This window comes from Notolepis coatsorum (assembly GCF_963971535.1).
Source record: "Notolepis coatsorum genome assembly, chromosome: 20".
Lineage (NCBI taxonomy): Eukaryota > Metazoa > Chordata > Actinopteri > Aulopiformes > Paralepididae > Notolepis > Notolepis coatsorum.
The window spans coordinates 54,760,123-54,783,158 of NC_140184.1; the positions used below are offsets into that span (position 1 = coordinate 54,760,123).

At 41.0% G+C, this 23,036-nt stretch overlaps 2 protein-coding genes across 6 annotated transcripts in view; one reads left to right on the top strand and one right to left on the bottom strand.

Annotated features, from left to right (window-relative positions):
- brd7 (bromodomain containing 7) overlaps window positions 1–13,024 on the top strand; it is a 37,139-nt gene extending 24,115 nt beyond the window's left edge. For 2 of the 4 annotated variants that reach the window (XM_084337153.1, XM_084337154.1), the window contains exons 8-17: window positions 3,022–3,136; window positions 5,034–5,109; window positions 8,134–8,241; window positions 10,174–10,309; window positions 10,635–10,749; window positions 10,856–10,915; window positions 11,525–11,621; window positions 12,203–12,346; window positions 12,601–12,732; window positions 12,845–13,024. In XM_084337153.1, coding sequence (XP_084193279.1) covers window positions 3,022–3,136; window positions 5,034–5,109; window positions 8,134–8,241; window positions 10,174–10,309; window positions 10,635–10,749; window positions 10,856–10,915; window positions 11,525–11,621; window positions 12,203–12,346; window positions 12,601–12,732; window positions 12,845–12,915 — 1,054 coding nt within the window. In that variant the 3' untranslated portion in view covers window positions 12,916–13,024. The remainder of the gene's footprint in view (window positions 1–3,021; window positions 3,137–5,033; window positions 5,110–8,133; window positions 8,242–10,173; window positions 10,310–10,634; window positions 10,750–10,855; window positions 10,916–11,524; window positions 11,622–12,202; window positions 12,347–12,600; window positions 12,733–12,844) is intronic. The other 2 variants (XM_084337155.1, XM_084337156.1) reach the window with 1 other exon arrangement.
- Window positions 13,025–14,933: 1,909 nt separating this feature from the next.
- The window catches only part of adcy7 (adenylate cyclase 7), a 96,620-nt gene continuing 88,517 nt past the window's right edge, over window positions 14,934–23,036 (bottom strand). For both annotated transcript variants that reach the window (XM_084337315.1, XM_084337314.1), the window contains 5 exons: window positions 22,252–22,398; window positions 20,076–20,183; window positions 19,257–19,371; window positions 18,540–18,664; window positions 14,934–16,591 (listed from right to left, as the gene is read on the bottom strand). In XM_084337315.1, the coding sequence (XP_084193441.1) occupies window positions 16,445–16,591; window positions 18,540–18,664; window positions 19,257–19,371; window positions 20,076–20,183; window positions 22,252–22,398 (642 nt within the window). In that variant the 3' untranslated portion in view covers window positions 14,934–16,444. The remainder of the gene's footprint in view (window positions 16,592–18,539; window positions 18,665–19,256; window positions 19,372–20,075; window positions 20,184–22,251; window positions 22,399–23,036) is intronic.

Genomic DNA, 23,036 nt, shown 5'->3' on the forward strand with positions numbered 1-23,036 from the left:
GGTCCAATATTTCCAATAATCCAAGCCATTTCTGTTGTAAACACTCACGATAGTCCAGTCGATCCTTCGTTTAGTGTGTAAAGTGGATTTCCTCCTCTTGTAGATGTTTTCAAGTGAGTAACGTGAGCTAACATGCTAACTCGCTAAGCTAACGTTAATAATGTAAACAGAGCTCTCAACGGACTTCTTCTTTCTTGCATTGCGCAGATTCAGACGTCCTCATCGCCGAATTGTGTTATATCCTGAGGACTTCTTAACCTCACCTGTATAACAATGATTACCGGACCACTAAAGTTACTTTAGTTTAACACATTATTCTGACTACAGCTCCGGTAGTGCAATCACTTCCTGGTACCACAGCTGGGAACTACGGCAAGTATTTAAGGACAATACAGACCCAACGTTGAGAAAAAGATTAACGGCGTCAATTATATTATCGCGCGATACTACCGGTAGTCTTGCGATAACGCAGCACGTTAACGCCGTTAACGGCCCAGCTCTAATAAATACACATATACTATCGATAATCTAGAGTTTATTTGAAAACTATTCATAAATAGGCTGAAAAATTTCAAGACGTTTTTTGTGTATTCCAGAATATTCCAGTAAAGGGCGATTATCACAGAATCTTTTTTTTTTTTTTTTATAGTGACCGCGACCAGTGCTTTAGCCCACATGTCTCCATTTTCATTTTCCAGATTTTTCCAGATTGTGAAAGTACAGAATGTAAGCTTTCAAATGATGTGTCATACTTTGAAATATGAGAATGTTTTGAATATCATATATTCATTTAAATCTTGTAACTCAGTCTGTTGTCTAAAACAGTGGTTCCCAAAGTCGGGGTCGCGACCCAAAGGTGGGCCGCGAGCAGCCACGGATGGGCCGCGAGATGATTTAAAAAAAATAAAAAAAAAATATTTATTTTATTTTTTATTTTTTTATTTTTTTATTTTTTTTGTCAGGCCACTGAACTTAGAAGCAGGCTAGGACAGTGTTTCTAGTTGTATTCTAAAATTCTATTATATTGTATTCTAAAATGTGACTATATGGTTTTATATTAACTTAATAAATAAACAAAAACGAAAAATCTACTTATTTCAACGAACATTTCAAACTAAATAACAGATTATGCACATAAAACGCTGAAAACAACCGAAGCAACAATAGTATTTTAATGAGGCTATTATTATTATCATTATTATTTTGCAACAAGTTAGCCCTCTCATAAATAGCACATATAAATGAATAACTAACTTGAACTAACTTAATAGGATTGAAGTGATATTTGGCTTAAAAAATCGGTCGCCTGGCAAAAAAAAAAAAAAAAAAGCCTGACTATGTGCATTGGGCCGCGGCTCTCTGACGCCTTATTTTCTGGGCCCCGGCCTGAAAAGTTTGGGAACCCCTGGTCTAAAACACTCAAGGGGAGAAAACGTCTCTCAAATATGTTCACACTTCAGCTAGTTTGGGGGGGGGGGGGGCGTGGACAACTACCCTCACCTGAATGCGTCCATCGTTAACGTTAATGACTCTCTCTGTGTGAATGCCTTTACCTGGCTCAGTGAATCTGAATCCCAACACGCAGCTCTATTCAGATGCAAAAATTAACCCAGCCCCCACCTCTCTTCTGTGGAGAGCACAAACTGTGTTTCAAAATGGCCTTTTTTAAACACAGAATTCTTACAATTAGAGTTATTATATCTGTTCGCTGTTGTACTAAATATGTTCTTCAACTCTCGAACTGTAGTTATATATAAAAAAAAAAAAAACACAAAAAAAAAGAAAAAAATCTTTTTTTATTGTGTCTATCTGTCATTTCACCCTGGCGACTTGTAGGCTACATCACCAGACTGGGTCACCCCTAAAATAAACATGACAACATAAAATTAGATATACAAGCATTAATTAACAGTGTAATTATCACAGAATCGTTATATTTTCCTGAAACTTAAAAAAAACGAGCGTTTTTTTAAAATGGTATAAAACGGAAATGAACCGATTATTTAAAAAAAAAATATATATATATTATGATAATCCGTTTAGACAATGTTGACTGCAAACAAGTCATTGATAAGCGACGGCCATATTATACACAGCCATAATTTAAGATGTAGTTTATGCGTTCACAAATATGAGAGCGCTATCATTGAAGTGGGTGGTGGCACTCAAGGGGGTAAATAGGAAAACACGGCTGGCACTCAACCTGTTAATGTAAATTGCGCAGAAGGAACAACATTTCCAGCATTAACTTATTGCTACTTTTATGAACAAAACCTGATATAAACCTCAAGGTTGTTGCTTTCAGAGACCCCTGTGTTACTGCTCGGATGTGGTCCAGCGCTGACCCTGAGTCACTGGGCAGTGTTACACGTCCTGTGTTACTGCTCGGGATGTGGTCCAGCGCTGACCCTGAGTCAGTGGGCAATGTTACACGTCTGCTGCCTTGTTTCTCTTCAGTCTTTAGTGAATCAGTTCTCCCCACTGAGAATCTGGTGGCTGAGAATGTGAGGAATGTCTCTGAGCGTGCTGGGTCTTGCTTTCTGTCGCCGTGCTCCATACATACAAGTGAATAAACGCTCTCCTTTGAAATCTAGGCCTCACCACCTTCGTACGACCAACCACCAAAGGATACCATTGAGTGAGAATGGGAGTAGTAGTGTAAGAGGATCATTACAGTGGGAATAGTCCCCGCGATCCTCATGGTTTGTCTTTTTGTAAAATAATTTCTTATTGTGTCATAAGAATCTTACCGTCATACTCCAAAACCACTTCCAGGTAGATTAAGTGTGACGTGGGTGTAAAGACTAAGATGCATGTCTATTATATTCCACCGGCTCTCTGCTTTGCTCAGCACTTCATTGATTGCTGCTAAATGTTTATCTTAGTTGGGAAAATAAAGGCTTTTCATTCAAAGTCAGCGTCTCTCTGTCTGTCTCTCTCATCTTCTCTCTCTCTCGTCTGTCTGTCTGTTTCTCTCATCTCATCTTCTGTCTTTTCAACGTGTGCTTCCTTCCTGTGCAGGCAGGACAAGGACAACAAAGATGAGGCATTGAAAGCGGAGAAAGAGTTGGAGGAGATCCGCAAGGTCATTGCTGTGTCTGGAGGCAAACTGTCGAACAGAGTGCTGCAGTGTGAGGTGGGCAGACCTGGGCCTAATGGTGTGTGTGTGTGGTGTGTGTGTGTGTTATATCATGTCGGACACAAATGTGGAAACACATACATATATATACTCAATCTAATACTAGGGGTGTAACGTAAGTAACTGTATATGGATTCGTCCCGCGACTTCACGGTACGGTCGTCACGATTCGGTACATCCAGCCATACAAAGAATACGTCTCATGCGACACTAGGTGAAACTAGAGTTGCACATTTGACAAATGTATGCTCAATATCTTTATTTTACTTTACACTGGATTACTTTGATCTTTAACGTTGAATATCAAGCTTGTATTGCCACATTTAGATGATGAATAAAACGTTAAAGCCGACAATGATGACAAGCCGACAGAACAAATAAACAACCGTGCAGGCTCTTTCTTCCCTCCTCCCCTCCCCTTTAGGTATCCCTGAAACAAAACCATGAATGAACGATATCGACATGTTTGTAACACAGCAGGGTCATTACAATACGCTGAAAATGGCCATCCTTTTCTTGTTTGCCTAAATTATGTTGACCAATGGAAACACACACACACCAACTTTCTTCCGCTACTTTCCCCTCACAGCTGACCAGAGGAGAAAAAAAGACACTGGACTGGTCCTCTGAGCTCCTCTCCAGTCTAGCTGCTGTGGTGTTTACATCCAAAATATTGATAAATCCTCTGCCATTGTTGTGTAATGTGTAATCTCTTCTCTAAATTCTTCTTTCTCTGCTTCACGTGAAGTTAAATCTAATCTAGAAGTGAAACTGAAAGCAGACACCGTGGGGGGGGGGGGGGGGGGGTAGGCGGGAGCGGTAGGCAATTAATTTACTCAGTGGATTCCTGAACACAGAATGACACCGGTATCACTGACTACCGCAGCACGCCTAGGCGGAACTAAGTATAACTTATATTTAATAATAATAATTATAAATATATAATAATTTATATACATATTTGTACCTTTTGCACCGAACTCGTACCGTGACCCCAAAACCTAGGTACGTACTGAACCGTGGCTTCTGTGTACCGTTACACCCCTATCTAATACTAACACCCACATTAAGTATGGTTGTTAAACTTGTTACTGTATTGACCAGCAGGTCTAATTAAACTAGGAATGTCCCGGATCTGGCAGATTGGAATTGGAGCCGATCATATTTTAATTGATCGGTATTAGCTGTATCAAGCCTGAGCAAATATCTGATCCTTTTTTTGTTAAAAAATACATTAAAACTATTAAGGGGAAGCTGTGAAATGCATGATGGCACCATTATTATTCCCCACTGAAACCACTGCTAGCTGCAGTCTTCTATAATAAATAAATAAATAACTTCTAATACGTTTTTTATGTTTTCCCATGTCAATAATTTTTTATAAAACATGTCTATTATTAGAACTAATTATCATCAACACACGTTTTACGGGAGGGGGGGGTTCGAGCTGGAGCATATGTGTGTAGGTTTTTAGATAACAGGTATTAGGGGTATATCTTATATAAGACAATTAACTAAAATGTGATCTCATTGGATGTGCTCTGACAATTAATGCTTGTATATCTTATCGTGTGTTGTCATGTTTGTTTATGTGTTTGTTTAAAAAAAAAATACAAAAAAAAAAAAAACGTTTTACTGCATATGAATTGGGTCATTTTAACAGTAAATGTGATTTCTGTGTGAATTAAATGTTACAGTATATAACTTGCTGATTGTAAGAAAGCCTGTCCATCTGACCAATTAAAGTGTTGTCAGTGACATCATGAACAATTGAGCTTGTGTGAAAGGGACATATCCAGTCAAATCCTAAGTTGAATTTGGTAGCCACTGAGTTTTTCTATTTATATTTGGCTAGTGGCATACTATAACCCTAAATAACGTGTTCTTTGTGTAGCTGGAGTTTGCAAGGCGGAAGTCTGATGGTTCTACCACCCTGGCCATCCTAAACCCAGCTGAACCATCTGCAGGAGGTAGGCACCCACTTGATCAATGGTAAAATTCTTCTTTCTGTGTGTATGCAAGCGGGCATGCATTTGTCAGGATTCCAAAGGTAATGTAAAACCTGGAAAATAACTTCCTGACCTGGACATGTTATGGAAAAGTACACGTTACAAATTTGAGTATTTGATTTAGTTCAGAGTGCACACGCAAAAAGATGCAGGTCAATGGCCAAAAGAGTTAGAAATAGATCAAGACTTGCTCATAAGTTTTACTGGACCATGTCAACTACAACAACTACAGGATACCAGTTCTGATGAAGGCGAAAGGCATAGGCTAGGTGACATCGTCCAATATAACTTGATACTTATTAGAGTAAGTGTGCCGTCTTCATCTACCGTAATTCCTCTAATAGTAACCGGGTCTCAAATACAAGCCGGGTCTCTATTAATGGCCGGGTGCGCTCCTCTTGAGCTAAGCAATTATAAGCCGGCCTCCTAATACAAGCCGGGTTACTAATATACTGAGCTGCATACTGAGCTAGTTACTTGATTTCACTTTGAAAACGTTGAAATTACCAGTGACTAGGGGTGGGAATCACCAGTTTCATCATGATACGATACGATATCGATTCTTTGGACAACGATACGATATTTGCCGATATCACAAAGTCTCTCACGATACAATACGATACGATTAGATTCAGGTGCCTGCGATCGATATGAGATGATATCATATGCCCATTTAACACAATCAGTAACATTTAGATCAACAAAAAAAAGGTAATGAAAATATCATTTGACATTTGTATTTTTGAGCTCTTCCAGACATTTAAAGGAAAATCAATCTATTGTTTTTAATACAAATAGACCTCCTGTTCACTGTAAAGTGCCACGTTTTTATATATTGAGCTTTAAACTTTAAGCTACATTTTTTGGAACTCAAAACTCACAACCTCCCTCTCCCAAACCGCTCCTACAACAATTTGTTGATGTTGCATGATCATGTATAGGCCTACATTTATTATGTATTATATTGTTTATGTTTAAATAACATTTAAACATCAAACTCCTCTGACCTCATCTGGTCTTTCCAAAGACGCGCGCACACACACACACACAGAAAGGGAGAATGCTATGCTGTAACATCTACACACACGGAGCTACTGCTGTTGTTCTTGGGCGGATATGAGACTCGCCACAGGATTTTCAAAATAAGAGTATCGATATGAATCGATCTTATTACATCGCATCGATCTGATTCGATTGTTGATAATTACATCGATGTATCGATCTGGATCGATGTATCGTCCCACCCCTACCAGTGACCACCTTTGCACTGTTTACTACCGTAATTCCTCTAATAGTAACCCCGGCTTGTATTTGTTTCAACTGTAGCGGGTACCAGGCTTGTATTAGGAGGAGGCCTGTATAAGAGGGAGGCCTATATTTCAAATTTTCAAACTGATCATAATGAATAAATCAACATTTTGGGTCAGTTTGAACCCAGTAAAATGTACTGGGTTCATTTATTGAAACCAAGTACTGTATGAAATAGTAAACAGTGCAATTACAGGTGGTCACTGGTCATTTCAACGTTTTCAAAGTGAAATCAAGTAACTAGCTCAGTATGCAGCTCAGTATATTAGTAACCCGGCTTGTATTAGGAGGCCGGCTTATAATTGCTTAGCTCAAGAGCGCACCCGGCCATTAATAGAGACCCGGCTTGTATTTGAGACCCGGTTACTATTAGAGGAATTACGGTATTTCATACAGTACTTGGTTTCAATAAATGAACCCAGTACATTTTACTGGGTTCAAACTGACACAAAATGTTGATTTATTCATTATGATCCATTTGAAATATAGGCCTCCCTCTTATACAGGCCTCCTCCTAATACAAGCCTGGTACCTGCTACAGTTGAAACAAATACAAGCCGGGGTTACTATTAGAGGAATTACGGTATTTCTTCATCTATTCCTTTTTTAAATGGACATTTTGTTGGAATCCTTTCTCATGTCTACTAAGTCACTAATATGTAAAGTGTATGTTGTCTAGATGTTGGCTAATGGTTAAAGTCACTAATATGTCAAGTGTATGTTGTCTAGATGTGGGCTACTGGTTAAAGTCACTAACATGTAAAGTATGTTGTCTAGATGTGGGCTAATGGTTAAAGTCACTAATATGTAAAGTGTATGTTGTCTAGATGTGGGCTACTGGTTAAAGTCACTAACATGTAAAGTGTATGTTGTCTAGATGTGGGCTACTGGTTAAAGTCACTAACATGTAAAGTGTATGTTGTCTAGATGTGGGCTACTGGTTAAAGTCACTAACATGTAAAGTGTATGTTGTCTAGATGTGGGCTACTGGTTAAAGTCACTAACATGTAAAGTGTATGTTGTCTAGATGTGGGCTAATGGTTAAAGTCACTAACATGTAAAGTGTATGTTGTCTAGATGTGGGCTAATGGTTAAAGTCACTAACATGTAAAGTGTATGTTGTCTAGATGTGGGCTACTGGTTAAAGTCACTAACATGTAAAGTGTATGTTGTCTAGATGTGGGCTACTGGTTAAAGTCACTAACATGTAAAGTGTATGTTGTCTAGATGTGGGCTACTGGTTAAAGTCACTAACATGTAAAGTGTATGTTGTCTAGATGTGGGCTACTGGTTAAAGTCACTAACATGTAAAGTGTATGTTGTCTAGACGTGGGCTAATGGTTAAAGTCACTAACATGTAAAGTGTATGTTGTCTAGATGTGGGCTACTGGTTAAAGTCACTAACATGTAAAGTGTATGTTGTCTAGACGTGGGCTACTGGTTAAAGTCACTAACATGTAAAGTGTATGTTGTCTAGACGTGGGCTACTGGTTAAAGTCACTAACATGTAAAGTGTATGTTGTCTAGACGTGGGCTACTGGTTAAAGTCACTAACATGTAAAGTGTATGTTGTCTAGATGTGGGCTAATGGTTAAAGTCACTAACATGTAAAGTGTATGTTGTCTAGATGTGGGCTAATGGTTAAAGTCACTAACATGTAAAGTGTATGTTGTCTAGATGTGGGCTACTGCCCAGTGAGGCTGGGCATGATGTCCAACAGGCTCCAGAGTGGCGTCAACACACTACAGGGCTTCAGAGAAGACAAGAGAAACAGGATAACACCAGGTAAGAAGAACCATTTCCAATTATCAGAGATTCTTACATCACACTGTTCACTAGGGGTGGGTAATGTACAATAAGTATTATCCTTTGATTGAACTCATCTCATTTGGGTATTTCACATTGGTAAGAGCATTATTTCTTATCACTGGCACATTCTCCAGGCCCCAAGATCTATTCATCTTACATTCATGTTTTAAAGCCCTCCTGAATAACATGATATTATGACATAGTTGATCAGAAAATAAAACAAATATTTGCTTGGGGGGAAAAGCTTGTTTTGAAGTGGGGGAATTGTTTCTACAAGATTACATTACAATAGTTGTTTTTTACAAATGTAATAATTAATTGCATTTATAAAGCGCTTTTCTATGCTTATGTAAATAAGGCTTGTCAAAAACACCTATAGCAATTCAAACGAGTTTTGTGACTCATTCCCGTGACACAATGCGGGTGTCTTTGTTTTGATTGATTGTTTCAGAGTGAAACCATCTTAAATAGCCCTTGTAATGGCCCTCTTCTCACTCGTCACTGGACAGTAGGACGAATAGAAATGTGCCATTAGCTAGCTATGCAGTAATTCAGGACAGGTCAGTGCTGATTTGTTGTTGCTCAGCTGAATGAATGGATGAATGAAAGGACTTTCACAAGCACATAAAAGGCAGTCTTATCAATGCAGAGGGAGAGTTGGAGGGAGTCTGGACACGGAGAGAGAGAGAAAACATTGTTTCTACAAAATTTTACATCACATCGCAGCGGGAAAATGAAAAGATGGATGGAAAGCGGGAATGCCTCACACGGCTCACAGGCAAGTAAGACGACCATGGCAGAAGAATCGGATCAACCAGCAGCAAAAAGAAGGAAACTGAGAACGTACAATGAGTTCTATCTTCAGTATGGTTTCACCTGGACTGGCGATGCTGTCTGCCCCGCGCCAGAAGGCCTCATCTGCAGAGAAAGGTTGTCAAACCAAGCAATGGTCCCAAGTAAGCTGTTGAGACACTTTGACACAAAACACAAACTTGAGCTAAGCTCAAGATGAACTTTTTAGCTATATCACCATGTTTTGGTAAAATCAGGTTTCGGTAGAGGTGGTGGTTCTTGTTGTGGAGGATAGTGCTGCACTACTACCAAATGAATTTAGAGGAAACAATATTATGACGACATAATTTTACCATTTAGTATTTATATACTGTGATTTGACACTGATGATATTTAAGTGATGGCATGCGAGTGCTACATGATGGTGACTGGGACTAATGTGCTGTGTGGTGGTAGGAATGAGGCCATAGCATTAGCCTGAACGACGACAAGCTGGGTTTGTTTTGATACATTATTTTGTGCTTCGCCAAGAAAACACATTTCACTGTTGTGAAGCAGTTAACGTCCTTAATTAATTTCTGCTGCTGTGTTCAAGTTGCTCCGACTCCATGGCAGAAACCGTGCATCTACTCTTCCTCTGTCTCATCCTCCTCTCTTAGACGTATCTATTCTTCAATGGTTGTATAATGTGATTTATTACTCACTTCTTTCATTTGACCACGTAAAATGCTGAATCAAGTGAGAAAATCAAATGTCACAATCAACTATACTTTTGAGTAGAAGCCACAAGTTAATTACCAGATCACTTACAGCCTTTCAAATGGCATCATGACCGATATCAGGATACAGAGAGTGGCATATCAATACACTATCGTAGGGGAAAGGCACAGTTCTCCCCCACCCCTAGTCTTGACCGGAGGCGCTTCATTCAAAAGCTTTTGACTTTCTGTTTTCTTGTCCGACGTATCAATTTGCTATTATCTGGGGATAGGTGCAATTCTTGGAGGCATTCTCTCTGTTGGTAAGGGCTCATCTCTGACTCTGAGCCCCTCCAGTGCTACGTATGCATTAGTGATGATGAGCTGCCTACGTGTAACCCATCTCCATTCTCCACAGTATCCTACATGAATTATGGGCCATTCACCTCCTACGCACCCACCTACGACTCCAGCTTCGCCAACATCAGTAAGGAGGACACTGACCTCATCTATTCTTCTTATGGAGTGGAGTCCAGCCTCCAGGGCTCTGAGAGGTATGACTTGCTCATGGAAGTATGCAATGTAATACAACCATTCCCATTCAAGTAAAGTGATTTTTAAGCAAATAATGCGGGTAGCTTTTTCTGGCCAGTGTGCCTCCAGATGTGCCTCTTCTCATCCTGGATTAGGAGTAACATGTGCTTTATCACTGCTGGCAGTGGACCTCAGTGTGTCATAGTCTAAAACCACATGGTGAACCTGATCTGACCCTGACGTTGTTTATAAAGGGGAACAGTAGTGCTTATTGTGTGTGTGTGTGTGTGTGTGTGTGTGTGTGTGTGTGTGTGTGTGTGTGTGTGTGTGTGTTTAATGGATTAGCAGCATGTCAGACTTCCTGGCCAAATCAGATGACTACATTTACAAACTGGCAGACAACCTCCTGGATGCCATGACTAATGGAGAACACTCGAAAACCCTCAAGAACACAGAGACGGTAAGCATCTCTAGTCTTTAAACCTCATGTATGTTTCACTATATAAAGAAAGAATATAGTTTTGTTTATTTTGCTGTTAATGAGCTTATTTGTGTTTGTTTCTCAGGCTGCCCAACAGGTGGGGATGTCAGCAGCGAAAAGGCCAGGGGACAAGACTAATATGGAGGTGAGATTGGACTTTAAGCACAAAACTAAACCCTTCCTGACATCCACCTCAATCTATAGCGAATGAACAGCCTCTTCATGTCTTCTTATGGCATCTAGCTGTGTGTGTCCAACAGGACATGTGGAAAGAACCTTTCCCTTGAAAACACGTTGTTTACCCCGGTTCACCCTCTGAGACCACTGCTGCCTGGGCCCTCTCAGGATCCAGTGTCAGATGTGGAAAAGTCAGTGTTTTCTTTCCTGCGACCCCTCGGCCAGGCAGCTGAATTACTCTTCACAGCAGCTTAGAGGAAAGTTAAAGCGCAGGCCACGGGGCTCTGGCGGAGCACACAGTGGCCTCTGTCCAGGCTGTGTGCTGTACTTGGCTACACTCCAGTTTATCCTCATTCCCTGCTTGGGTGTTGCTGCCTTTTATTATTACATTTCATTGGAGAGAGAGGAACTGCTGGCACGACGTAAAGAAAAGCTTTACAAGGTGACGCTGATTCCACAAACTGCTGTCTTTTGAGGAATGCAGTTTTCAAAGAATGACATTGAGTTGGATTCTGATGCCAAAGGGAAAAGGCCATATATTTTCTATTTTGTATTGACTCTTTTCCTCTCTTTCTAGCGGGTTGAACCAGAGATGAGCAGCAGGCTAGGCGCTGTGGTTAGCCTGGGCCTGAGCCTGGGCCTGGGCCTGCACACTCCTGAGGAGCTCTCTGGAGGTAAAGATCTTCTCTAACTAATCACAGGCAGCTCCAGACCACTGACTGAAGGGTAGTGGGAACCAGTCCACTGGCAGCATCCAACTCCTTAAATCTGGTCCTCAAATCACTCAAGTACAGCAATGGAGGCCAGCACCTAATCCAGCTTTAACCCTTATCTATCTACTTATCTGAACTGCATCTCTTGGATGAACACAGTGGTCACTGGGGCTCTTGGAAATTACTTTACTTAGTTACCTAATGAATGGTAGTCTATTTGAACTGATCAAATATGTTGTAAAGCTCAGTAGGGAACTTTGGTGCCAAATATCTGAATAATAGCTATATATAATATTAAAAATATTATAATAGCCCCTGGCACCATTAGTTTCCTATCGTCTATCTATGAGTCATAGAGCATCCCATTGAAATCCTCTTCACATTATGAACAGGCCATTATAATAAATTTTTTTTATTATTAATTTTTTTTCCATCAAGGTTTCTAGGAAATTGTTAGATTCAAGTTCAAGAATGGTTATATTCATGAAATCTTACCATGGCCAGTAGAAATGAGTCTGAACAGTTTCCCCCCCTCATCACAGAGGCCCTGCACTTCCAGCAGAAGTTGGACGAGACTACAAAGCTCCTCCGTGAGCTCCAGGAAGCCCAGACGGAGCGTCTGAGCGCCAAGCAGCCCCCTAACATGATCTGCCTGCTGGCCCCCTCCACCAAGGAGCTGCAGCTGGGTAAGATCCTTCACCTGAACCCCTTCCTCCCCCCAGCTACAGACCACCAACCACCACTTTGTTTACCTTCGCCCTGTGCAGATGGGTTTTTCCCCTAGCTTAGAAGGAATTCCTTCTTTTTAGATTGAATGATCCCATTTAATTGACGATAGACTTATCCTTTAATACAAATTCCTGTTGTTTTGCTTGCACCCACCCTCATTTGTCGTTCATGCTAACATCTTCTTCACACCTCGCTGTCCTGCGGTCTGTAGCGGAGAAGGTAACAGGGAATCTGGCGCAGCTAACCAGCCAGGTGGCCCCATGCGACGTGAGCAGCGTGTACAGCATCAGGAAGGCCATGGGCATCTCTCTTCCTCCAGAACCTCTCATAGACCTCACCACAGGTACAAACTAAACAAACCTGTTACAAGACTAAAGCTTTTTCTAATATTGACTTTCATACAGTGCGAATATCACTGTTGTTCTAGAATTATATTACTTTTTCACCTTTTTCAGTGCAAGAGATGGCCGAGTCCATGGAAACAGTGTCTGGGAGTCAAGAGGGGATAACTGTCATGACTGTGTAACTGAACACAACTACAGCCATCCTAACACTTTGATATCTAATTTGTATAAACATGTTTTGTGTGTGAGACATTTGTATGCATTTCAAGTCAATAAACGTTTTTTTTGTAAAAATCCCCACATCTTGTCATAGATATGCTACCACACACTTATGAAAACATTTATTACATTCCAGAACTGTACAAAATGCAAACTCACATTTGTTCACATGAAGGCAATACATTATGTAACCATAATAGACAAGATTGGCAGTCTAAGACAGAGAATAAGGCCACAAGACAAATCAAGTTTTCTGAGGCACAGAGAACAATGCAGCTGAGGGCCTAGTGATGACTAGAGATGTAGCTGAGAAACTATACATGTCCAACAGACTGGCAACGGGCAGAGGAGGTTGGAGTAGACCAAGAGGTCCAAACAGTCAGGAGGTTGGATTAGACCAAGATGTCCAAACAGTCAGGAGGTTGGAGTAGACCAAGAGGTCCAAACAGTCAGGAGGTTGGATTAGACCAAGATGTCCAAACAGTCTGGAGGTTGGGGTAGACCAAGATGTCCAAACAGTCTGGAGGTTGGATTAGACCAAGATGTCCAAACAGTCTGGAGGTTGGGGTAGACCAAGATGTCCAAACAGTCTGGAGGTTGGGGTAGACCAAGAGGTCCAAACAGTCAGGAGGTTGGATTAGACCAAGATGTCCAAACAGTCTGGAGGTTGGGGTAGACCAAGAGGTCCAAACAGTCAGGAGGTTGGAGTAGACCAAGAGGTCCAAACAAGCAGGAGGTTGGAGTAGACCAAGAGGTCCAAACAGAGCATCAGCAGTTCCCTCAGACTCAGAGCATGTGTGTAGAGACGGGACACATTTAATTATTAAACAATTATACAACGGCATGCAAATTTCTCGATTCTGATTGGCTGAAACAGTCAATTTACACGTGGGTATTTGTAATAATCCCACGCTCTTGGTCCCAGGACCCGCCCACAACCACATTCCTATCACACCGCCGTTTGTGGTTTTTAGGAATGAAAGCAAGATGGCGGACAAGCCGGACAGTAAACATTACGAAAGGATATGGTGATAGGGTCATAAAGACTAAATGAAAAACGATTCTGTCGTTTCTTAAACAATGTTGGATGATGTAATTGATGGGTCATGAGTCATTGTAGAACAAAATAAAAATCGCGTGAATTGATTGATTGATTGATTAATTGCAAAAAAAAAGTAATAATTTTTTTACCTACTTTCTATAGAAGCAGCTGGGAGGTGCGCTGTTCTAAGTGACCGTGGATTATTGAATTGATTCTTTCGAAGTCGCTCTCTTTCGAAGTTGGTTAGAGTTTGTCTTTAGAGCAGGGCGATAGACCACCAGCCCTGATTCCAAACTCTAACCTTAACCAACTTCGAAAGAGAGCGGCTTCGAAAGAGTGCCTAAACTTAACCAGTTGGAAACAAGGCGGACTAATAAAATTAGCAATCAATCAATCATCAATTCAATAATCGCACCTCCCAGCTGCTTCTATAGAAAGTAGGTTAAAAAAATAATAATAATAACTCTTATAGGGCAAAGAGATTTTTTTTTTGTTTTACCTACTTCTATAGAAGCATCTAAGAATGAAGTTCTATAGAAAGTAGGTTAAAAAAGAAAAGTTGGATGTGTTAGTTTGTTGGATGTCTAGTTGAAAGACAGTTGGATGTCTTAGTTTGTTGGATGCCTAGTTGAAAGACAGTTGGATGTCTTACTGAGAACAGTTGGATGCACTTCCGAGCTGCTTCCACATGGAGGCAACTTCTCTTTTTTTTTGTGAACTACTTTTTCTGGCGGATGGTTTTTTCAATAAATCTTCAATTAATGTGTTTATTGTATAGCAATAAGGTTGGATGAATGCGCCAGTTGTATAAAAGCCATTACACCACATGCAGTCGTGGGTTGTGAGAATTAGACCATGCTTAGGGGAGTCTAACGACTTAGGGGAGTCTAACGACCACCCCTAGGCATGGTCTAATTCTCACAACCCACTCCTGCGCGTGATGTAATGCTTAATTACTCGTTGATTTGAGAACATATGACGACTGAATTTGTTTGACCTTCTCAACCAAAGGCTGCCTTTTTGTCATCTTCAAGTTACCAAAGACGTTTCAAAATAACTGGAGAAACACCATGGCTCCCTCAACACGAGCTGAAACTACTGCAAAGTGCACCGCTGTGAAGGCATGCGGCGCAATAATCATTGTATCTTGTTTTCATGATCGTGGGACGCCGATATCATAATTTAAATTGAATGTTTTTTTTGCGTAGCCTAATATTGGGTTATTTATGTAGAATAGAACACTACAGTTGACAAACTGCAGTTTAATCTCTTGCCAACATATTAGTGTATTATCCCTTACTTAATCAGACAAGCATTGACCAAGAATACATTTACAGCAACATTGAGTTGTAGGGGGGAGGGAGGGTTACCCACTTTCACCTCAGTACAACCACAGTCTTCAACTGTTGGCCACTGCAGTCTACACTGGAACGGTTTTTAGGTTAAATGCCTTGCTTAACGGGTACCTTGACAGATGTTCCCATCCAGCGTAGGGATTCAAACCAGCAACCTTGTGGCCGCAAGCACTTTTCTATAACCATTAAGCTACCACTCCATAGAAAACTCTCAAACAATATCCTTTCAAACATGTGAACCAATCAAAATATTACATGTACTAAATTATTTTCCAACAATCTTCCATGAACATTTGAATACGCAAGATGCACTTTTTTGCCTTTTTTTCTCTCCAGCACTTATATTTAACATTGTAATTTCTTACAGTGTGTTTCTGATAATGAAACAGTACACGCCTCACACATACACAGTATCTCACCTATTACACAGTAACAGCAGCGTGTGACCACCCATAATCCAAAGAGTTCTTTAGGAATGCTAAAAGATTGCTTCCAAAATGGGATAGAAGAAGCCAATCAGAATCGTATTACATTCTAGTAGCAATCCTGTAGGATCTTCCTTGACGGTCCAATATGATTGTTTGATTCCTGTAAGATTGAGATTCAAGTCATTATTTTTTCATAAAGCGGTCTTCTTCAGCGACTACAAACGGTATTTGGCTTTAGTATAATACACATTCTGTCACAAACAATGTATGATAAACGGGATGACTGATCACTTGACATAATTGTGAGTAGGCATAGAAGAAGAGAAAAGGATGGGAAAATGTACATCTTTTCAGCATGAAGTCTACGACTGCCACGATTCAGATAAATCACACGGGCCGCACCAAAGAGCGTGTTCACCACACAGTTCCACAGAGTCCTGCACCAAAGAGCACGTTCACCACACAGTTCCACAGAGTTCTGCACAATCCTCAGTCTTTTTGTCCAGGAACCTTAACATTCCGCTGCATTGTTCTCCGTTCAGTCTCTCTCTCAACACTTGCACAAAGTGTGTAAACTCTACTTGTGTGCATGAGTCCCATCCAAAAGGCTTGTGTTGTTGCCCTTGTGCCCCTGGGCAGACGGTGTTAACCGGGGCAGGTCTAGGCCTCAGCTGAGCCCCATGCCTTGCTGCTTGCTCATGTCCGTACACACAAAGAAGGTCTTCAGCTCCCCTTTACCCTTGACGTTGATGAGGCCTCTGCACTCGCACGAGTAGCCCAGCTTCTGGAGCACGTCCGACGTCTCCTCCGTCACCTGAAGGCAGGAAAGTAACATCATGGATCGGTTAAAACGGCATAATGCAGACACATTATTGTTTCTTTTGGCTCTCAGTGCTGCGTTGTGTAACTATTGGAACAGGAACTATCAAATGGTTGTGGCGGAACAATTTGTATTTTGTAACTTCTATTCTAACATCAGGAATAGCATTTGATTAGACTGCACTCACATCAACTAAAGCTAAATGTTTGTTTATTAACTCTTTCAGTGCCAGCAGGGGGCGCACGATTTAGTGCTTGAATGCCCACCATCCACTTCAATGTTAGCGTTAATATCGCCTAATCTATGTTAGAAAAAATGGCTATGTGTCTAATCTGCCCGTCGCTTATCAATGACTCATTTTCCAGTCAACATTGTCAAAGCGGATTGTTTTTTTATTGGTTAATTTCCGTTTTATAGCATCTTGAAAAGCCCTCGTTTTCAAGGGAAATAAAAATATTCCATAATAAATGAAATATTCTAGAATACACAAATTTTTCGGCCTATTTATGAATAGTTTTCAAATAAACGCTAGATTATCGATAGTATATGTGTACGTATTAGGGATGGGTACCGAATTCAGTACTTTTGAGGTACCGAACCGAAACACATCGGTAGGCTACTACCGAGTATCGATTCAAGTGAGATACCGATTTTATTTTTTTTACCTTTTTTCTTTTCATGTCAACGTTGACACGCACAATATATGCTTACCTAGGATTTGACTTGATTCAACAACAAAGCAGTCGGAGCAATGGCAAGCCGAAACTGTCAATTGTAGTTATTTGAAGTTTGGATTTTTTTTTCACGACTGAAGTAGGTAAATTACATTTCTTGAGACTAAAGTACAGAAAAAAGGTACCGTTGGGTACCGGTATCGATTCACAGGTACCGGTACCGTATCGGTTCAAATGTGAAAGGTACCCATCCCTAGTACGTATGCACGCTATATAGGCGATCTGATATATTTCCTGATCGCTCGCACAGCCAAACAGCCACATCACACATAGGGGAAAAGCTTATATCTCCGTGAAAACGGGTCTGATTTCCTAAGACTGGTAAAATAGATTCCTTACCTGAGATCAGATGTTATCCAAAAAGATTATTCCAATTCCTGATCGCCATTCCAAAAATCGATCCTTTTATTGATCCAACGCTACATACTGTAAACACATATTACACGCTATTCTGATGCTCCACAATGACTGGGATCATCTCCGGTTACATGCGTGAGAAGTCAAATGTGGATTCCGGATTTTTTTTTCTCATCCATTTTCATTGAGTCCATTCCAAAAGGGTGCATTACCATCTGGGAGACGATAGGGGTTGCTTTTTTCACATCTGAGCTCCTGATGGGGCTGGTTTCCCAACGGTAGACTCGGTTGATGAAATATGAATTCAGATCGCTAATAGAAAAAATTTCACGCTAATTGTCGTGGTGGGCATTCAGGGGGCGGGCTGATAACACGTTATGTCGTGGCTGGCATCCAAAGTGTTAAAGGATCCCCATTAGAGACTCATGAAAGAGCCTCTAGTCTTCCTGGGGTCCTGGACAAAACAAATACAACACAAATGTACAACTAAAAATACAAATAAAAAGTAAACGAAACGCATAAATAAAAAATGTATACAAATATACAAATTCACATTATGAAATCTAACATTCCAGTTAAAAAAAAAAAACATAAAAGTTACATACTTGACAAGTTTGCAAGATATCTCTTAATATATTTTGTTAAAGTAATTTTGTTATGTATTGTATAAGATGTTTTTCGGCAGAGCATTCCAGAGTACTATTGACCTATTATGATATACCAGTGTATTTTTTGTTGTACATTTGTGTTGTATTTGGTGCTATTTCTGTTCTGATGATACCAGAAGCGGCCCCTCTTAGTGTTGTAACCATTACATATAAATGGACCAGTATGGATTATATTTTCTGTACCTGGATCTTTCCCAGCTCACCGGTGCTCTCCATCCTGCTAGCCACGTTGACGGTGTTCCCCCAGATGTCGTACTGTGGCTTCCTGGCTCCGATTACGCCAGCTATCACAGGACCGTGGTTAATACCTACAGTAGGGGAAAGGCAATCCCCAACAGTCCCATGTAAAGAGTTATTATACAGAGGACAATATAGCCTTTCATTTAAACGTGTCCAGTGACAGTTTGTCTTACTGTGTTATGAGTGATTTCAATGACATTTATTTACAGAGCGAGTGACAAATGTGAAGTCAAAACCAGATTATATGCCAGTTTGTTTGCTTTTTCCAATAAAAACATCTTTCAAGAGGGGAATTTAATGGATTTAATTCGCTAGCCATGGTTGTTTTCATACAGTGATGGATAAGAGCGTCATACATTTTTTGCAACCAAATTGTTTATGCACGACAACTTCCACCGCTTATGGCTAGAACCATTTTCCATGACTATCCCCACAATTCTAAATATGTTCTGTGATTTAGGGGATCCGTTCAGAATAAACTGTCTTGGATTTACAGTATATCACAGTAGACTGTACATGGAGTTACTGGTATGTGTCTAAAAGTATCTGTCTGTGTGTGACTACAATGGGGTAAAGGTTAACCAAGGGATACCTGTATCATTACACAGAACTGGATACAGTGCAGGTTTTAGTTAATGAATCTAGTAATGCCATACTCACCCACACGGAGGCGGAAGCTGTTAAAGGAATGCCTGTTGATGCCATCCAGTTTGCCAATGAGAGCGATGGCAAACTCGACCATGTTCCCTATCTGGGCCTGCTGCCTCTCTCTATCCTGAAAGAGCACACGGTCACAGAACACATACAATAATAAGACTTTTCAGTGTCCCACAGCCGTATCGTGGGAGTGAAGGCTGAAACAGACTTCCACGTTGGTTCCTTATCTATGGTCATTCTTTAAATCCTCCACACGGGAGCAAGGTAAATGAAAATGCGTGACTCGAGGCATGTGGGCCAATCACAGTGCTTGTGGTGCTGCGTCGCCCCCTACACATGGTTACATTTTGATAGAGGTGCTCTCCACTGGCTCCCAGTGAGGAAGAGAATCAACTTTAAAATTCTGCTATTCACCTACAAAGCCCTCAATGGTCTCGCTCCGGCCTACATTGAGGAACTCTTGGTCCAACCCGCTCCAGGTCCCTCAGATCAAATGACCAACTGTGTCTGAGGGTCCCACGGGCCAAACTGATCATTGAGTTACTTTGCTGTTGTGTTGTGTGTCTGAGGTGTTCTTATGTTCTCTGTCTGTCCGTCTGCCTGGTTCCCTGTTTTCTTTGTCCTGTCCATTTATTTGTATTATTTTATCCCCGGGCTGCGCCTCGGACCGATGTAAAAATTGGCTGGGGGGGGGGGGGGCGCATTATAAATGCAAATACCGGTATATCATATCATATCATCACATAGGCTCCACCGGTCGGCTCCTTGGCATACCCGCCCGGGACCGGCGATGCCTCCATGTAGTCCTGGTAGCTGCTGTACCTGGTTGTTCTCCTGGCCTGGAGTCACGCTGAGGCCTGCAGCAGACATGTAGGTGCTCCCAATGGTCTTGATCTTCTCCACGCCACTGAACTTGGGTTTGGACAGCAGCTGTGGCATAAAAATAGGACAATGAGCCGTGTGGGGACTTTTTGAGTTATCATGACTGTCATCCATATAACCATATAAACTCTGAACTCCTTTGCCTACACCCTAGGCTCGGTTACCCATACTGTACGACTCTGAACTCTGTTGCATATACTCAATTTATACCTACCTACTGCTTTCACTGTCTACAACTGCCCTACACTGTAATCATACTACCCACCCCACTGTAATCAACTACCCACTCCAGTATAGTCTACCCATATAACTCAGTATGATAGCATGTACAACTGTGCTGTATATACTGCATATTTACATTCATATTTTTATATTTACTACATATATATCCATATTTGTCTGAATATACCTGCATATAACCCCTCTATATACTTACTTATTACATAGCGTTTTAACATTCGCCGAAATGCTTGATTGTGATTGGTCAATAGCGCTCGTCAGAGGTCCGTTATTACTCGTTATTACATGGCGTTTTCACATTCGCCGAAATGCTTGCTTGTGATTGGTCAATAGCCCCCCGACAGCGGTCATTATTTTTCAATAATGACCGCTGTGGGACAATAATGACCGCAGTGCGCAGCTGTTCGCAATCAAGCCCACTGACACACACTGTTTCAGTGCAATTAGACACTGCCGGTGTTCTGCTGCCGGCGATGACAGGGGGCGGAGCGACGAGCGGAGCCAGAACGCAGCCAGAACCAGTGTTGCGAGTCGATGTAAAATGAATTAGGTATATTGTTAGTAAGTTAGCCATGTAATAAGCGGGATAATGTATAGCTATACTCGGTCATTGTCGCAAAATAATTGACCTTCACTGACGTTTAAAGCACCTCGCCGAAGCGGCTCGGTATTTTAAACTCCGTGTCGGGTCAATTATTTTGCGACAATGACCTCGTAGCTATACATTATCCCTTACATAACGGACCTCTGCCGAGCAATAATGACCGCTGTGCGCAGCTGTTCGCAATCAAGCCCACTGACATCAGTGCAATCAGACACTGCCGGCGATGACAGGGCGGAGCGACGGAACAGAACTGCGTCTGCATTTGATCTCGTCTTGTCGATGGTGTAAAATGAAGTATATTGTTAGTAAGTTAGCCATGTAATAAGCGGGATAATGTATAGCTTAGGGCTGTCCCCGACTAAGGATTTGGATGGTCGACTAGGATTGGCCAAAATTTGCCGTTAGTCGACTTAAAAAAAAATATATATATATATATAATATTTTTTTAAAAAATTATCATTCCATTTGGGCTGTGGGGGGTGCTTTATCTCTGAAGGAGTCGACTGAAGGCTTCTTGTCCTCTGCAAAAGCATGCAATTGGTCCACTGATGGATACATCGTGATATTTGTCTAGTATAGTGTGTTCATTAGATGGGTGAAATCCTCTTTCAGTGCCTCTGTGCCTGTTTTCGTAGGCAGTTAGCCTCTGGTATGCGTGCCATTAGCGTTAGCCACGCTTCTATGCCTCTTTTCTTTTGAAAAAAATTATTTAAAAAAAATATATACCGGTATATATATATATATATTAATTTTTTTATTTTTTATTTATTTTTTATTATATTCGACTAAGAGGTTGGCCAGTCGACTACGGCCCCTTTCGACCGATTAGTCGACTAATCGATTAATAGGGGTCAGCCCTAGTATAGCTATACTCGGTCATTGTCGCAAAATAATTGTCCGTGTCGGTCAATTATTTTGCGACAATGACCTCGTAGCTATACATTATCCCTTACATATCCTACTTTTACTAGTTACGCTGCTGGCCAGTATGACTACTACCATACTGTCTTTATACCTGTATCACTGTACATAGTATACTACAATTCTGTACATACATCTGATTAGCACTACACTCTGTAATAGTAATTTGTATCTTTTGTACCCAGTTTAATCACCTGTGTACATTGTATATTGCTATTTACTGTTACATTTGCACTCTGGTAGGATGCCAAACTTCTTTTCATTGTACTGTACTTGTGCTGTATAATGACAATACAATCTAATCAGATCATTGTCATCACAGTTCGCGGGGGTTCATCCTTCTTTACGGACCTCGTCAAAGTCGGCGATGATCTCGTTGAGGAGCCTCAGGCACTCCAAGCCCTCCTTGTTGATGTCACACTCCGTGTAGAACTCTTTAAAGTCTGGCACCGAGGCGAACATCACGCACACACAGTCGTATGACTTGTAGTACAGATCCTGTTGGATAAGAGAGCAGATACGACAGGTGCACTGAGTGGCTGTGGCAATTACAATTCTAGTATTAGTGCATAAAGATGAGGGAAGCAGTGCCACATGCATAGATAGAGGGACGTTTGTGGAGATGCACAAAACATTGGTGGATATCAGAGCACAGAGCCACAAAGTAATATGAGAGTGTGCTGTTAAGTGTCAACCGGTATTCACCTCTACAAGGAAGCCTCTGTCAAATCCCTCTCTAATATGCTGTCTGGATATCCTATTTTGCTATAACTGTATACAGTTTGCTCAGGTTTTCCACATGCTAGACTTTTTGTGTGTGTGTGATTTGGCAATGCAAGTACTGCACTACTTGGGTTTAACAACATGAGATATTTCGAGATTAGATGAGAGGCTTCCAAGGAGGGTAAATGGAGGAGATGTCACTCATACCATTGGGGTGTAACACATGCACAATTACAATTTGTCCACATTTCCATTCAATTTGGTCCCCAAACACTCCACCGACTCGATGTTTTGCATGTGCTGTACCCGCATCTCCTATTGGGTAGCTTACTGGTGACTCAAACACTCAAATGTTTTTCTAAGAAATGATTAGCAAGAGCTAAAATAGTTGACGGTCATTAGTCCAAGTGCCT